This window comes from Mustela nigripes, chromosome 8 (genome assembly GCF_022355385.1).
Source record: "Mustela nigripes isolate SB6536 chromosome 8, MUSNIG.SB6536, whole genome shotgun sequence".
Taxonomy (NCBI): domain Eukaryota; kingdom Metazoa; phylum Chordata; class Mammalia; order Carnivora; family Mustelidae; genus Mustela; species Mustela nigripes.
In genome coordinates, this window is record NC_081564.1 from 10,309,079 (window position 1) to 10,326,596 (window position 17,518).

Genomic DNA, 17,518 nt, shown 5'->3' on the forward strand with positions numbered 1-17,518 from the left:
GATGGACTTCTGGCTCCAACGAGGCAGCCCTTGCCCCAGCTCTTGCTCACCTTCCTCCCTTCCTGCTTCCGGCCTCCCAGCATGCAGGCCCAGCTGGGAGCAGGGTTCCCGGCCCCCACAGCCATGGGGCACCAAGGTTCTAGGGGGCAGGGGTTAGGGGGCAGGGCTACAAGCAGGCAGGTGCGGGGCGAGGAGGGAGGGAGGCAGATGGTGATGAAGGAGAAACTTAAAGGATCTTCATTTCATAAATACATTTTTTTTCGTTTTCAATGAAAAAGCTACAATTAGAAAAATGCCTGGGGGGTGGGGCCAGGCTGGGCTTCCTGGGGGAGAGGACAGACGGTTCTCAGTCCTGGACTACAGCCCTCTGTGCCTTCCAGGGAGGGGACGCTTGTCCTGCTACTATCTACCCCCTCCTGCCCACCGTCCCCCCCGCCCCGTGCTGGGGACCTGGTGTAGGATACATGGGCAGCCGTCACCGAGCCACGGTGGCTAGGGACAGTCCCAGAACCACTGCGCTGTGGCCAGAGAGGTTCGGTTCATGGCCTCGCTGGCTGCCGGCCCGGCTCCACCTCGGAGCTGCGGCCCCTCGGCACAGCGGGCTCATGGGACTGAGAAACGAATCGGCTGGCCCGGGCCGAGGCTCCCAGACAGAATATTTACAGCGAGGTGCTGGATAAAACTCCAGCTCCTCCAGGGGTCCCCCGGGGAGGGGAGGCAGACGGGTGGGGATGGTCCCTCACTTGGGCAGCCCGTTCTTCATGCCCAGCTGTTCCTTGAGGGCCTGCAGCTGGCCCAGACTGATGTTGCTGCCGCCACAGACAATGACCACGATGGAGGACAGCGGGGCCCGGAGCTTGCCTTCTCCTTGCAGCTTCTGAATCACGCGGCTGTACACGGCGGCCAGGGCTGCCCCACAGGCGGGCTCCACCAGGATCTTCTCGTCATCTGTGGAGGAGGGAGTGATGAGGGTGGGGCCTGGGGGCAGGGTGCGGGGTGCTGTTGGGCCATAGGAAAAGCCTGAGGGTGTGAGCTGCTGCGCTCTCGGACCTGGCCACAGACTCCGGTCCCAGGCCAAACCTCCCCTCACTGCCCCAGCTTGGCCTTCCAAGTCCGCATCACGACTAGGTTTCATTATGAGTGAGGGCACTGGTAAAATGGTTGTAACTGCCTCATCCCTATGTGGAGAAGGCTTGAGTCATCATCTGAGCAAGACAGCCGTGTTTGATGTGCACACTGGGTGCTAATACAGATTAAGTGGCAGTGTGAGTGCTTGCCGTGTGTGTGTGTGTGTGTGCGCTTGCACACATATACATGTGTCATCCCTGACCTAGACTGAACCCAGAAGGAAACCAGTCTACTTACAGACCCATTTCTGAAGCTGGGCTTGAGGCCCATACTTTCCCTTTTCACCAGGGCTATCAGTTCGCATTTTAAAATATTTAATTGCTATTCCCTGCTGTCATGGTTATCAAACTTACTTCTTCACTTGTGGCTTTGGTCTTTCTACTTCTATAACTGCACTGTATTACCTTTCACAAGTGGGAAGTTCTAGGAAGGGGTGGGAGATCGGGGTGGGAGATAGGACTGTCGGGAAAATTTGCAGGGAATGGGATCTCTTAGGATGCCACGGGGATAGCCAGTTAGTTCCTGAGCTAGCAGATCAGGTCTTGAAAGGACGCAGCACATACCCACGAACTTCTCAATGGCAGCCACAGCCTCCTGGTCCGAGATGACTTCAGAGAAGATGGGGTGTTCCTGAAATAGCTTCAGGGCCTGAGCCCCCACGGTCTTCACACACAGGGCCTTGGCCACACTGGGAGAGATGGGGATGGAGAAAAGGAGGGGAATGGGGGAAACAGGAGGGAGGAGGGAGGCAGAGATTGGGATGAGGAGGGATAGAAAGAGTAAGACGGATTTGAGAGAGAGCAGGAAAGCGGGGTCCGTGGGCAGGCTCCCCGACAGTGAAGTCTTTTCTAATAAAGCACAGAGGCTTGACTGGGGGTAAATAGCATATTGTGCTCAACACCCACTGAGGAACAAACGCCAGAGAGACCGCCTTGTGGTTCCTTGAAAGGGGCTCTGCCCGCCCAGGTCTGGCCCTATCCTTCAGGGCTCAGGATTAAGGCCACCTCCTCAAAGGGTCCTCCCCATGATGCAGGCATAGTGACAATTTCTTGCACAAGTATTAAGTGCCAAGGATTTTGCAGGCATTATTTAATTCTCACAACCATTTTTGCTATTCATTGGTTTGATTTTAATGGGAGAGGAAATCCAGGCAGAGAGTGTGCCGGTCACTTGCCCAAAGTTATGTGCCTAGGCAGTGGTGGTGGGAGCAATTCAAGCAGGATCCTTGTACCTCCAGGACCTGCACTCATCATCAGTGCGTTCACTTTCTCCCTGCTCCCTGGAGTCATCACTTTCTATTCCCATCTTGCCCAGGAGCACCTGGGGCTTGAACCACCTTAGTCCTAAGCCTGGCATAGCTCACAGTAGGCACTCGACAATTAATTCCTCAATCCTAACAGTGCAGGATCAGAGCCCAACGTGGTAGCTCCTGGGTGCCAGGCTCAGGAATCCAGAATTTGGGGCGCAGTATTCCCTCTCTGTGGTAAGGACTTATCTACCCAATATCTATTCTAGCTGCACACGTGGAGACCTGGTAAGAAGATATTTCCCAGCCTCCCTTGCAGTAGCTGTGGCCATGTGACTAAGTTCTGGCCAATGAGAGGTAACTGGGAGTACTGTGTCTGTCTTTAAAGGGAAGGGGCATCACTTCTGCCCTCCCTTTCTCCTGACAGATGGAGCGTGGGTGTGATAGTCGGCACTTAAGCAGCTATTTTGGGCCATAGGGCTATATGATAAGGATGATGGAGAACAAACTCAAGGGACCTGTGCCCTGGCTTCTTGGAGCCCCTGGACTGCCTACCTGTAGACACTTTTTTTTCATTTTATGTAAGAGATGAAGTAAAGTTCAATCTGGTTTAAGACACTGTTATTTGGGGCTCCTATATAATGTGACAAACCTAATCCTAATTAAATACCATCTGTCAAAGGTTGGGGGCTGGGATATGAACTTGGGAGCAGGGGCTGTGTTATTTACTACTCTGGCCTAGGATTGGCAGTGCTTGCATATAGGAGGGGCCCAGTAAATGATTAGCAAATGAATGAGGTGTGCAAAACCCTGCCACAGGGCAGTCAATACTTGCTTAATATTGGACTCTTCGTGTGAGAAAGCATGACGTTCACAGTAGTGAGTCACACAGACTCAGGTCCAGTCCCAGCAGTACCACTCGTGGCTGTGTGACTTTGGGCAAGTGACCAGAGCCTCGGTTTCCTCATCTGTAAAATGGGACTGACATGGGAGGGTCTACCTCGCAGCCAGCCCTGAGGTGGGCTTCCCAAGGCTCATGAATAGCTAATGGAGGCAGCCCTGCCGCTCACCTGGTAACCTGGGGCAGGGAGACGAGCTTGCCGGCAGTGGTGGCAGTGTGGAAGCTGTGGGCTCCGACGGTCTCCATGGCGATGATAGGCACGTCCCCCCAGCCCACCTCCTGCAGCCCCTGGACCACTCCGCACAGCAGGCCCCCGCCACCCACCGACAGCGCGATGGCCCCTGGCTTGGCGCTCAGCGTCTCCTTCAGCTCCCTCACGATGGAAGTGTGGCCTTCCCTGGAGGATGGGGGGGCGGAGTTAAGGCTGGGCTCCCTGGAGATCCCACACAGGGGCCCTAGAGATGCCCCTTGTCCTCATCCCAGGCAGCCGAGGGGCTTTGGGCTAGTCACCCCCTCCCCAGCTCCTCCCTGATTTCCAGCCGCCAGCATCCCCATGCCCACGCAACAGCTTCCTCTGGCTACTGGAGCTGCCTGCAAATGTAGGAGGAGATGACAGCCCTGGAGAGCGGCCTTCAGCCAATGCCTGTGGCCACCCGGAATGGTGGCAGTGGTGTATAAGCTCCCAGCACCCTCTTCCACACAAGCTGGATCACTCTGGTTTGGGTTCCACACTGGCTCCCAGGGGTCCCCCTGATGGAGTAAGCTCTGGCTGTCCACCGAGGTCTGCCTGCCCCTGAGAACCCTTTATCCGCTCTCTTCTGGCCTTGGCTCCCTGCCCCCTTCTCTGTTGCGTCATTCCCCAGGTAAACTGCTTTCCCTGAAATCTTTGTCTTGGGGTCAGCTTTCTGGGGACCTGGCTGCAGGTACGTGTGCATCTGAGCTCATACGTGCCCTCATGGCCGCAGGGAACGGGCACTGGCAACTGTGCGTGTGCACCTGCTCTCATGCCCGTTGGCATGCCCAGCACATACAACTGCTGTGCCCGTGGGGCGATGACATGCATTGTGGCAAGTGCCCACCCAGTGCTATGGGAGATGGACCCCACCTGCGCCGGGGGACTCTGGGCTCCACATACCAGATGAGGGGGTCATCAAAGGGAGGAATGTAGACCCAGCCTGGGTTGTTCTTTGCCAGGGCCTTGGCCAGCTCGAAGGCCTCATCCAACGTCTGCAAGACCACAGCAGAGGTCGGAGGGGGTGAGGGGCTGGGGGATCCTGCCCTGCCACCAGACGCCCTCCGCGGCCCCTGCCCTGGGTTGGTACTCACCTCACCTACCACCTTGACTATGGCACCCTCATTCTTGAGCCGCTCGATGGTGAGGGCAGGTGTGGTGCTGGGCACCACGATGGTGGCGGGGATCCCCAGCTTCCTGGCGGCATAGGCGGCTGCCAAGCCCGCGTTGCCCGCTGCCAGGGACGGGGGGTGGAGAGTGTGTCAGGGCAGGAGGGCCTGGGAGCCCGAAGGGGACCGCTCATCTCCAACCTCGGGACTCTGAACACCTCCCTGAGGGACTACTTGCCTCCCCCTGGAATTCCAAACTGGGGCTACTGGGGATGTTTGTCCTGGCTCGTTGCTCAGGTAACCAGGGCCCAGAGAGGTAGAGCGCCTAGCCCAGGGACACACAGCAGGGCACAGGAGGAGGCAGGCAGACCACTTACCTGAGGAGCAGACGAAATGTTCACAGCCTTGCTCAGCCCACTGTAGAGACAAGGTGGGGAGGGTGAGGCCCTCCTCCCAGTCTTCCCCTGGGCTCTCCCCGCCACACCTGGAGTGCTTCCCAGTGATTCCAGTATACACTGGCCTCTCCTTCCTTCACACAGATTTTGCGCTGCCCTAGCCTCTCAGATGACATCACTTCTCCCAAAGAGACTGGCTCAGGGAAGTGTTGCAGGGGTGGACAGTGGGGGAAGCAGGCAAATGACAGCTCTGGGATCAGTCCACGAGGAGACCCTCCGTGGTGGGCACTCCTTCTCTAGAGGGAGTGCTACTAGCAGATACTGGAGCATTGTGGGAGTCAGCACACCACGCTGGCCTGGCCCCGCTGAGGAAAAAGGACCAGCCACCCCCGCTCCAAAGATGCAGAGCCCCGCCCGTACATTCTTGCACAGGTGTCCAATGCCGCGGATCTTGAAGGAGCCTGAAGGTTGGGCACTGTCCATCTTGAGGTAGACACTGGTGCCTGCCACTTTGGACAGGGACATGCTGTCACGGATGGGGGTCTTGACGTGCAGGGGCTCTCCAGACGTCATCGCTGGGAGGAAGAAAGGACACCCAGAGGGTCAGGAGAGCTGGCCATGGTGCTGGCCGCTGCCATGTAGCCCTCAGCATGCCTGCGAGTGACCCCTCCCCTCGCTTCCCATGAGGCTGAGGGAAGAGCCCAGATGAGGAGCATCCTGGAGACCTGAATTCAAATCCCAGCTGAGCTGCCTACTCACCAGGGGACATCATGCAAGCAATCCTGCCTCAGCCTCAGCTGCCTCATCTGTAAAATGGGGACAAGGACCCCCCCCCCACCACACACACACACAAAACACGCTGGGAAGCTGTGAACTTCAGAAATAACACTCAGACCTTGGACATTTCAAGGGACATGAGATGAAGATGGATTTATAGGTGCTGAGTCAGAGTGAGTTTCAAAGATGGTTCAGTGCTAAAAGGGGCAGGATAGCAGGTGTAGTCTATTTGTGCAAAAACATGGGGACACACACACACACACACACAAAATCCATAAGCTTTTATGTGCTAGAACATCTTGGGAAATATGCAAGAAACTCATGAGTGCGAGGGGCTTCTGTGGAGAGGGCTGGCACTCAGCATCCCTTTTGTGCTTTTTGAATGTTTTATTGTGCATAGGAAATACCTATTTAAATGCATGTATTTTTTTCATACTGACCTTCTGAAAGCCCCATCCCCAGTTAGAGTAGACTTTTTATAATAATTATTTTATTATGTAATAATCATTTCTAAAGTGATTACCATGTGCCACACACTGTTTTAAGCTTTATAGATATTAATGCATGTAATCCTTTTAATAATCGCAGGAGGTGCATTATTAGTCCATTCTGATAAGAAAAAAGGCTCAGATTGTGTTTCCCAGAATGACCACTGCAAAGCTCTTCCCATCCCACACACATCTCTTATGATGTGACACAGATGCTTTTCCCAGTGAGAGGTGGGGTCTGTGCTTCCTGCTCAGGGACGCTGGAGGAGGAGCTGGCCTGTGGCTCTAGGTGGAAGGGACACTCTGTGGCCTCCAAGCATCGCAGTGTGGATGAATATTTAACAACAGACTCCGCAAAGAAAAATCAAGCCCTGATTTGCTGTGTGCGCATTTCTGTGCTGTACATGACCTTCCCAAAGGCCACTTTCAAGCTACCAACATGACATCACTGAGCGTGGAGCTGGGAAGAGATGGCACGGTCTGCTCTCTGGAGCCCAAGTGGGCCGGCTCCACTCCAGCCCCCCTCCCAAGGCGAGGTCATAGAAGGGGACACAACCTCCGCCTGGCTGTCTCTCTCCGGCAGCTCCGTCTCCAACCCCAGCTGCCATGATGGGAGTAAGACCAGGCCTCACGCAGAGGGCACATGTAGATACTCTACCTGACAGCGGATGGCCAGTATCTCCTGTCAGACATGGGAGGTGACCTTGAGACATCAGCTACCATCACACATCACAGGGCAGATGTCTGAGAGACCCTAGTGAGACCCAGTTAAGCCCCAGAGCCACGACAGACAGCGATACAATGATTGCTCTTGCTTTAGGTCCCTACACCTTGGGGCGGTTTGTCACTCTAGCCACAGCTACTAGAATATTAATGTGACTTGCCCAAGGCCACACAGCTTGGGGGATGGGGGAGGCAGGATTTGAATTTAGATAGCCTAGCACAGGAGCTAGGTTCTCTCCAGGACCATGGGCGTGGCTCAGACCTCCTGGTCTGACCAGCTCCAGGTGATCGAGAATCTGATGTAGCCCAGAGTCTGGCCAAAGACGTGCAGCCCTTTTTCCTCCTCTTCTCCTGGATTCTCCCCAACTTGGGCTGAGCCAGATTTTGATCAGCAGGTGGTTGGGTGAGTAGCCTATCTGGTCCCCACCCCACAACGTCCTCCCTCATGCTAGAAGGCCAAGCAAAGATGGCTGTCTCTCTCCACGCACCACCCCCCCATTTCCAATGACACCACCTGGGACAGCCCTAGGCTTGGCCACCAGCCCTTCCAGACTGAGCTAGATACACCTGGGTAGAAGACAAGTGAGGGATGGGGTTCCTGACCACCCCACAAGCCTTAGCACCCCCAAACAGGGATAGCTCATGTCTGTCTGAATTAACTAACATTCAGGGCCTGGGAGGGGGTGTTCTCCTCTAGATCTCTTGAACCAAAGCCAGGAACTAGAGGCACTCCTTTATAGGAACATCCCGTATCATTTTGAATTAACTTTAACTAGCCTCCTGGAGGTTCTCCCCGAAACAATGGCACCCCCGTTCTGGCTCAGTGGACCTTGTGCACCTTGCCAAGCCCTGGCCTCAGGACGCTCTCCTGGTTGGGAGTGGGAAGGATGCCCCACAAGACCCCTTTCAGGTAGATTTGGGAAGTCTTCTCCCCCACCTGTGGCTGGCTGCCTTCAGGTGAGGGGCAGAGACCCCCTCCTTCTAGTACTCCTTCTAGTACAACATCTTGAAGTTGTGCCGAACATGGAGGAGCGCGGCCACTGGAAGCTGCAGTCTGCCTTCGTGTCCCCTCTAGGTCAGAACTCACTCCCCTCTCACTCGGCTCAAAGCAAGAGTTCAATAAAAACGAACTATTATTATATCTGCCTGGACATTTTAAGTGCATGCTCATTTCATCTTTACAACAACCTTACGAGGAAGGGGCTGTTATTATCCCCATTTTAGAGATGAGAACACTGAGGCCCAGAGCTAGATGCCGACCCAGCCAGTCTGGCTTCAGAACATGGGTTTTTATGCTCAAATGACTCTATCTCCTCTTTCCCAGGAACCTCTTCCCCCTGCCCCTGGCCACAGGCACTCCAGATTGCAAGTGGGGGAGGAGCGGGTACTTACCTGCCCAAGGTGGTGGAGCTGGGCGGCCGGGACGGAGGGAGTAGTCGGGGAAGGGTTGGCCTGGAGACGGTCTAGATGGATAGGCTGGGTAGAGAGTCCTCAGAGAGATGGAGGGTAGATGGACAGGTGGAATGTCTCCGAAATTGTCCCAGGGGCTACGGATCTGGAGCTTTGGTCCCGGGCTTTATTCCCAGGGCGCCTCCGGGCAGCCAATGAGGGCCCAGGGATGGCCACGCCCCCCGCCAAGCCCCGCCCCTGGCCCGCTGCCCTGGGGCTTCCAGGAGGCGAGGGGGAAGCTGGCTGAGCTTCTGCTGGCAGCTTCCTCCTGGCTCTCCCCCATTCGCCCCTTCCCTTCCCATTCTCAGCTTCTTCACTCGCTGGAGGGAACAGCACCTGCTTCCCAAGGCTGTTCCCAAGGGCTTGCAGGAGGATAGCCTGAGATCCTGCACTTCCCAGCCCTAGCGTGTGTTTGGCACATAGTAGGCACCCAGGAAACACACCACGGGAGGAAGGGGTACTCTTATCCTCATTTTCAAGAAAGAGAAGCTGAGACCCAGAGAGTAAGAGATGAGCAGGCATTTGAACCCAGGCTGCCTGCTATAATGTAAATGGCCTTTCCCTGTCGTCCCTTATGACTTGTCCTGAAGGAGCAGATGGCTTTATGGGTATGACCCAGGCGGCTCACGGTTCAAATCCTGGCTCTGCCATTTACCAGCCGTGTGGCCCGGGGCAGGTCAGTTTGCATCCCTGAGCCTCCCTTTGCCCATCTGTAAAATGGGGATGAAAATGGAGCGTCCTTCCTCAGATGAGATGACATAACAATGTTATGTGTAGGTATGGGGCCTGGACCCGAGTGTTGAGTGTTAGCAGCCGTCATCATCATCTTCATCATCACATGCACCTGAACTCACTCCCCGCCCCATGCCAAGCCTCCTGCCTGTCCCTGGCTTTGTGCAGGGGTCTGTCTGGATGTCCACAGGGGTGGTGTGTCCAAACACGTCCAGCCGGATCTTTTCCTGGTCCCCTCAACAAAGCTCTCTTGTCCCGCCGGCCAGGACGAGAATAGCAATGAGACAGAGGGCAGTGAGGGCACCAGCAGCCTGCACAACGGTTCCTCTCTGTGGGACATGCTGACCTTCCTCAGGGACTCCCAAGCCCTGGTCTCAGCAGGATGCCCACACGCATGCGCAGGAGATACAGGGCGGCCGAACTGACGCCACGTGGGCGTCGTGGAGGTCCCATGCAGGCACAGCGTCCCTGGGTGCCTCTGAGTGTATACAGCCGGCCCTCAAGTAGCCGGAGCTTCTGCTTGTGCCTGATCCCCAGCCAAGTGTTGCTACGTGGGGTTTCACTGAACCCCCGAAGCACCGGGTGAGTGGGCATTTTGAGTCCCGTGTCCCAGGTGAGGGGACAGGCTCAGGAATTCTGAGCCCTCTGCAGACATGAGGCTGATGAGCGGGGGCGGGTGGAGGCCAGTGGGGGCGTCTGGCCCAGCGGTGTCGCATTCACAGGACCCGGATGTGGGCTTTGGGTGCTGTGTCCATGTGAGGTTATCATCACATGCACCTGACGTGGCCAGGGGTGACAACTGTCTCATCATGTTGGATTCGTCTCCTCTCCCCCGCGGCAGTATTGGGACTGGGGGAGGGCAGGGAGCGGCAAGGGGTGGAAAGAGGCGATCCTGTCCTTCCTGGGTCCTCTGCATATTGCTCCGTTGGTTTCAACAACAATGCGCCATGTCCTGAGTGCATCCTTTTTTGAAAACTACAACTCTTTTGAGTTACAATTCACATACCATATATTTCACCCATTTATGGAGCATCAGTTTTAGAACATTTTATCACCCCAAAGAAAAACCCCAAACCTGTTCCCAGTTGCTCCCCTTCCGACCTCCCTGCAACGCCCAGCAATCACCGGTCTGCTTTCTGTCTCTGTGAATTCGCCTGTTCTGGACATTTCATATCAGTGGAATCATAGGGCGTGTGGCCTTTTGTGTCTGGCTTCTTTCCCTCTGCACTGGGTATTCTTTTCTTTTCTTTTTTTTTTTTTTTAAGATTTTTCATTTATTTATTTGACAGAGATCACAAGTAGGCAGAGAAGCAAGCAGAGGGAGAGGGAGGAAGCGGGCTCCCTGCTGAGCAGAGAGCCCCACTTGGGGCTCGATCCCAGGACCCTGAGACCATGACCTGAGCTGAAGGCAGAGGTTTTAACCCACTGAGTTATCCAGGTGCCCCCGCATCGTGTTTTCCAGATACAGGATGTGCTTTCATTCTTTTTCATGGCTGAATAATATTCCATCATAGAGATGGGCCGTGTGCTTATTATCCAGTCAGCAGTGGATACACATTTCCTGCCTGGGTATAGCTTCATTTTTAAATATTTATGAAATATGTAGGGTGCCTGGCTGGCTCAGTTGGTTAAGCATCTGCCTTCAGTTCAGGTCATGGTCACTGGGTCCTGGTTGAGTCCTGCATTGGGCTCCTTGCTCAGCGGGAAGCCTGCTTCTCCATCCACTTGCCTCTCCCTCTGCCTGCTGCTCCCCCCTGCTTGTGCTCTCTCTCTCTGACAAATAATTAAATAATCAAGAAAATAATTTAAAATAACTTAAAATTAAAAAAAAAAAAAAGAAGAAATATGTAGGGATGACTTTAGCTCAGGTCATGATCCCGGGGTTCTGGGATCGATTCCTGCATTGGGGTCACTGTTCAGCTGGGAATCTGCTTCTCTCTATCCCTCTGCCTCTGCCACCAACTTGTGCACGCACACTCTCTCTCAACTAAATAAACAAAATCTTGAAATATATATATATACATGTGTGGATGCGTGTGTGCCTTTGTATCCTATCATGTGGGTGGGAACCCAAGAACCTAGGAGGGCAGGGAATTCACCCAAGAGAATGCATCAGATGCAGGAAGCCTGGCTGTGTGATGGGGACATTCTGACCAGGCAGCTGCTGGAGGGTCCTGGGGGAAGGCTGGCAGCTGTCAGTGTACAGCCATCAGGGGCATCTGTTTGGGCCGGTGACTACAGCATCCCAACGTGTGTCAGTTTTCATACAGCAAGTGAGTGACTTTCCTGACAGGCCCAAGTTTTAATTCAACTTCTGTCATCGATTAGCTGTGTGACCTTGGATGAGTTACTTAACCTCTCTGTGCCTCGGTTTCTTTAACTGATAGTAGTGTCCAACTCTTACATTTGTTATGAGGATTTAAACCCAACTGGTGTGAAGTTATAAGGATAGTGCGCAGTGACTTGTGGGCACTTACTAGGTGATGGTCATCTTTATTTTCTGGTGCTCAAAAGGGCATTTGAGTCTAGTTCTGGGTGATGGGGCACGAGGAACTTCCTCTCCCATCTAGTCCTCCTTTAAAATATCTTCAGAAGTAGGGGAGGAAAGTGAAAGTCACCTTCTCCCATTTAGCAGATGGGCAAACTGAGGTTTGGATTTATCCAATGCAGAAAGGTGAGGGCAGAACCTATAGTCCCAGGAGGAGGGGCAGGAGTCTGGCTGGGGTACCTTGGGCAAGTTTCTACCCTCACCTCTGCCTGCTGGCTCTGTTACATCACACCTTCCCCTGAAGTGTCCCCGAGGATGGCCAGATCGGTATGTCCTTGACTGTGGGAGGTGGGGATACTGATTGTTTTCACAGCTTCGAAAGGAACGGGCAGCTCTCATCTGTTTGTCCACTGTGGCTGGAACAGCCAGCCCTGGAGTCTGCTGATTGGTTAAGGTCTCAGGCTCCTGAGTCCATCACTCCTGGGTTGAAATTGACACCCAGCTGTGACCTCAGAGAACTCACTTAACTTTCCTTAACCTTGGTTTCTGGCCACCAGAAATGGGGATGAATCAGCCTTGTGACAGGAATAAGGGCTCAAAGAATATAGCTGCTATTATGATTATCTTTGGTTTTGTTATTATAATCCAGGACCTTCTCAAACCGTCTGGTCTCTTTTCCCTGAGTCTTCCCTCCTCACTCATGTTTCCTCCCCGTCTAGTCTGGATTGGTACCTCTTTGGGATTCTGCAGCCTGGCAGCCACTGGAGTCTCTTCCCAGGGACTCATGAGCAGACTTAGGACAGGTCTGCACTGACCCCTTCCTTGCTGGACTCCTCACTCCTGCCTCCATCCACTCAACATCCTATAGGGCACAGGACAGCTCCCTCTACCCTCCACCAAAGGATTATCTGGCCCCAAATGTCAGTAGTGTCAAGGTTGAGAGACTCTGCCTAAGAGTAGTATGGAATGAGACTAATATCTCCCTCATTCTATCTTCTATACTTTTATTAATATGACCAGGAGAAATTAACTAATCCTATGTGGGTGAAATGAGCTTAATCTTAAAAGCCTGTTGTTCTATATCCAACTGCTACTCAAGCGACCTCTAGAGAAGTTAAAAGATTTATTTTCTTGGTGAAATTAACCCAATCAGATCAGGTCTATCTTGTTTTGATGTACTTAATCTCTGTGGCTTGGCATCCAGCCCTCTTCATGCTCGTTCACCTGGCTTCAGTCCATCATTTGATTTGATTGAGACTTTGTGACCCTTTCTTGGGTCAATCGACAACGCCATCTGTAGTGATGCTTCCCCGCTTTGCGTCATCCAAAAATGTGGCAAACAGTCTCTTGGTGGACACTTATGGCTAAAACTGACCACGGCCAAGGTCAGAACCACATGGCCATGCTGGGCCTCCCCCATGGGCTTATCACCAGCCATCCATCAACATGTGATGGGTGGAGTTGGCCAGGTCCAGAGGGCCCGTGAGGGATTTTTGTCCAAAGTTCGTAGAAAAATCAAGATATTTGCAGTAGGATTAACTCTCAGGCCACAAACTCCATGTGCAACACATGGAGACTTCTTGATATTTTCCCCTTAACTTGGCTTAATTTTTATTTCAAGAAGATAATTCATTGGAGGCAATGAGGGGTTTCCCCTTCACATTAAGATGTCAGGAACATTCAGGGTTGCTGGATGGTTCCATTATCTGCCCCCTGCCCCAGCTTGCCTGAGAGCCCCTTACTCAGCCCCAGCCATGTGGGTCCTTGTCCTATAGTCTGGGGCCCATGGCAACCATTCCAGAGAATGGCTGGCAACTCAAGTTGGCTTCCCCCTGAGTTGTGGCCATTGTCATAACGTCTTTCTCTTATTTTGCTATTATTTCCACTCCCAGAGGCAGAAAGATCTCCCTGCTTGTAGGATGCCCGCCTTCCCCATCCCCCAGCAGTGGAGCTCAGGACTAAACTCCTACCAACTGTTAACTTTGCAGGACGTTTTCGAGCCAGTGGTTAAAGCTTTCGTTGCTTGGAACTGTCCACTGTGGGAGTGTTAACACCATAGAAATCAGCAAATGCTACAAATCAGGACTCTTTTTTGCTAGCTTGCTTGCATTCTGTCTCTGTATTTTTCTCTCTGTCTCTCTCTCCTTCCTGGGGAATAAGGGGGAGGGAGTGATACATTAGTATTCTCAAAAGATTATTTCTCCCTCACACATGCCCCATTGCATGCATTTTCCCGATTGTGCAGACAAATAACTGGCAAAGGGAAAAAAAATAAAGACGCTGATCGTGGGATAGTTCTCACTCATTGCCCCTTCTTTATCTAATGGTTGCAGCCGATGTCTTTTTCAGCTTTTTCTCTGTCCTCCACTAGCTTCTCGACATCTCTGTCCAAGGATTGGGTTTGTCAATGAAGCTCTATTTTAATGACAACAAAAACAGCCTCATTATTTGAGTCCTCTCTGAGGAGAAGCTTTCTGCAAAGAATTCACTCTTAAGGGGGTGTTCTTATTTTCCACTACTTTTGCAGGTTTGGGTGTAGGGACTTAAAAGAACCCTCTCTTTATTTTGGCATAGTTCTAGATTTATGGAAAAGGAAATCTAAAACTGTGTAGACAGTATTCTACACTGTATTCCCAGCTCCCCATTTCCACTGTTATTAAGAAAAGTACCCTTAATGTGGTACGTTTGTCACATTATTGATCAATATTGGATCAATTGACCCAATATTAATCCAATTATTGATCCAATATCGATGCACTAGTATTCATTGAAGTCCATATTCTATGTGGACTTCCTTAGTTTTCCCCTAATGTCCTTTCTCGGCTCCAGAGTCCCACCTAGGATAGTGCACTGTATTTTATCATTATGTCTCCTTAAGCTACTCTTGGCTGTGACCGTTCCCTAAACTTCCCTAGTTTTCTATGACCTCGACAGTTTCAGAGAGTCCTGGTCGTGGATTTTGTAATTTTTTTTTTTTTCCTCATGAGTAGAATGGGTTATAAGATCCGCGGAGAAAGACCATGGAGGTAAAGTGCTCTTCTCAGCACATGACACAAAGGCTGTATCAACTGCCAACATGACTTAACACTGTTGATGTTGACCTTCACCGTCTGGTTGACGGTGTTTATCAGGTGTCTTCATTGGGAAGTTCCTTCTTTTTTTCCAGGTGTGGAATTTTTTTTTAAAGTTGCATCCATCTGTATGCTACACAGATCCAGGGATGTTTATATGGGGTCCTTACTGTGCTGTTTGGTAATTATCTTTCATCTGCAGGTCACTCAAATCTGTCTGTCTTGGGATGGGGGCACATTACACAAAGCTGAAGGATTTATTCATGCCCCCCGCTTCCCTGGTGACAATGACCTGTCTCATGTTGGGTCCACACCATCTCCTAGACAGATTCTTCAAACCTGTGCTGTCCAATCTGGTCACTGCTGGCCGCTTGCAGTATTTGAACTTAGTAAAAATTAAGCAAAATTTGCAATTCAGTTCTTCAAACGCACAAACACATTTCAAGGGGTCTGTGGCCACAGGGGATGAACGGCTAGTGTATTGGGCAGGGCAGATAATGGGACACTTCCATCCACAATTTCATTATGCCCCCCTGCCCCCTCTCCTCCTTCTCCTCATTTCCCTAGTCACCCCGGGACAACCACCGTGATCAGCATGATTCTCCTCAAGCCTGTAGATCTTTACATGACCGGTATTTAAGGCACTTTGGGTCACCGTTCTTTGTTAAAAAAGAAAAGTTCTAACCCACTGAACATATATATTTTTTCATTTTCTCGCTTACAATGCTCCGTGAATATCTCTGTAGGTCAATAAATTTAGATCTAATTTATTCTTCGAGATAGCTGCACGAAATTGCATGCTGATGGTATATGATGACTTACTCAACCATTTCCCAATTCAAGGGCATCCAAGCTTTCAGTTTTCTGTTTGTCTGTTTGTTTGTTACTGTGAAGATGATCCTAATAAACATTTTCATACTCTTATCTCCGCCTTCTGGCACTTTTAATTTTAGAGAATAAATTTCCTAAATTAAGATTTCTTGGTCAAAAGAATGGGTATTTATCAGTTGTAATCAATATTGACAGATCTGTTTTCCATTAAGCTGCAGCAATTTCTGATCCCACCAGCAATGTGGGAAGGTGCCTATTTTCCCTCATACTCACCAGCACTGGTTGTTATTGCTTTTATGCCTTTCAATTTTTTTTTGCCAACCCAATAGTTTGTTGCTGTTGTTTTTGTTGAAGGGCAGTTATTGTTGCTCTGATTTGCATTTTCCTGTTGCTGTGTCTATAACACTTCATGTATCTGTTTACTGACACATTGACTATAAGCCAGGAGGGCCAGGAGTATCTGTCTTCATCTCTCTCTTCCTAGGGATCTAGATTTTGGTTTTTTGGAGTAATGTTTGATGAATGCATAAATGAACGGCTTAATTCAGAAAGCCAGGTGAGATGTGGACTGGGGTCTTCTGACATTCAACACAACACAGGATCTCAGCTGAGGTCTCGGACTTTTTGAGCCTTGCCAAGATAAGTATTTCAAACCCAGAGAGGGTCTCAAACTAGGCGGCTGCTGGCTTACTCACCAGCGAGATTGCTTGCTTCACCGCCCCAGGCCCATTTCTTTCACCTGGTTAGTGCAACTGGGCCTCTGTGGCCTGGAAAGTGCATGACACAGAGTCCAAATGCAATTCAGGAGGACTCATCTCCTGTGTCTGGGGCTCCATCCCTCCTCCCCATGCTGTTCCCTCACCCTGGGGACATCTGGAGGTGAGGATGGTGAAATGAAGCTTAATGAATAACCCAGGGGACTGGCCTGGGTGACTGTTTGGTGGCCCTAGGTGTCAGGGACAGGGGCTGGCTGACGAACATAGCTCTGGGCTCTGGGACAGGAAGGGTCAGTGACCTGGTCCACCTTTCCAGTCTTATCTGCTCTCTGATGCAGCCATCCTGGCATTCCCACCTTATGCTCTTCCAAGCCAAGTGCTCTGGAGCCAGGTCCCTCTGCTTCTGAACACTGGCTCTGCCACCGCTGTGTGACCTTGGGAAAGTGACTTGGCCTTTCTGAGCTAAGTCTGATTCCACAATAGAGACTTTGTTACAACATACACCTCCCCGGGATGTTGCCAACATTCTGTGATATGATGATGTCATCCCTGACCTTTGAACATTCATTGCCACCTTTGGCATTTCTGCCATATCTCTGTGTCACCTCTTATAATGATGCTAATACCAACAATAGCGTCAAACACAGAAAGCACTTTCTACTGTTCTTTTTTTTTTCTTTAATTTATTTATTTGACAGAGAGAGAGGGATCACAAGTAGGCAGGGAGGCAGCAGAGAGAGAGGGGGAAGCAGGCTCCCCGCTGAGTAGAGAGCTCTATCCCAAGACCCCGAGACCATGACCCGAGCTGAAGGCAGAGGCTCAACCCACTGAGCCACCCAGGTGCCCCACTTCCTACTGTTCTAAATAGTTTACATATATTAACTCGTTTGGTTCTCACATAACTCTACCAGAGACTCCTTCAAAACCTAATTCCCAAAAGCCCATTGTTGGCCAGAAACCTTCTCAATAACAGAAAGTTGGTTAACATGCATTTTGTGGGCTATACATACTCTATACTGATTTCTTACAATAAAGTAAGCTGGAGAAAAGAAAATATTATTAAGGAAATTGTAAGGAAGAGAAACTATGCTTATGGTCCTGTGCTGGAAAAAGTCCACATACAAATGGACCAGCGCAGTTCAAAGCCATGTTGTTCAAGGGCTGTCATGTTTCTCGTCCAAGTCTGAGTTGTGTGCTACGGCCCCACTCTTCCAGGAAGCCCGCCCTCATTT

The 17,518-nt window shown here is 51.4% G+C and overlaps 1 protein-coding gene across 1 annotated transcript; it reads right to left on the minus strand.

The window, feature by feature from the left end:
* Window positions 1–232: 232 nt before the first annotated feature.
* On the minus strand, window positions 233–8,577 carry SDS (serine dehydratase). The gene is made up of 8 exons (XM_059408495.1): window positions 8,392–8,577; window positions 5,432–5,586; window positions 4,994–5,033; window positions 4,602–4,741; window positions 4,411–4,502; window positions 3,445–3,672; window positions 1,692–1,816; window positions 233–948 (listed from the first exon to the last, which is right to left on the minus strand). Exons 2-8 carry the CDS (start codon window positions 5,582–5,584, stop codon window positions 740–742), a joined length of 987 nt encoding a protein of 328 aa, XP_059264478.1. The 5' UTR covers window positions 5,585–5,586; window positions 8,392–8,577; the 3' UTR covers window positions 233–739.
* Between the last annotated feature and the right edge of the window lie 8,941 nt (window positions 8,578–17,518).

What these genes read in the sequence shown, in the direction of transcription:
- SDS (XM_059408495.1), bottom strand. Translation starts at nt 5,584, where the DNA reads ATGACGTCTGGAGAGCCCCTGCACGTCAAGACCCCCATCCGTGACAGC. An exon ending in TTGGACACCTGTGCAAGAAT is followed by an intron (nt 5,034 to 5,431) that starts GTACGGGCGGGG and finishes TTGTCTCTACAG; the next exon opens with TGGGCTGAGCAAGGCTGTGA. An exon ending in ACATTTCGTCTGCTCCTCAG is followed by an intron (nt 4,742 to 4,993) that starts GTAAGTGGTCTG and finishes CGTCCCTGGCAG; the next exon opens with CGGGCAACGCGGGCTTGGCA.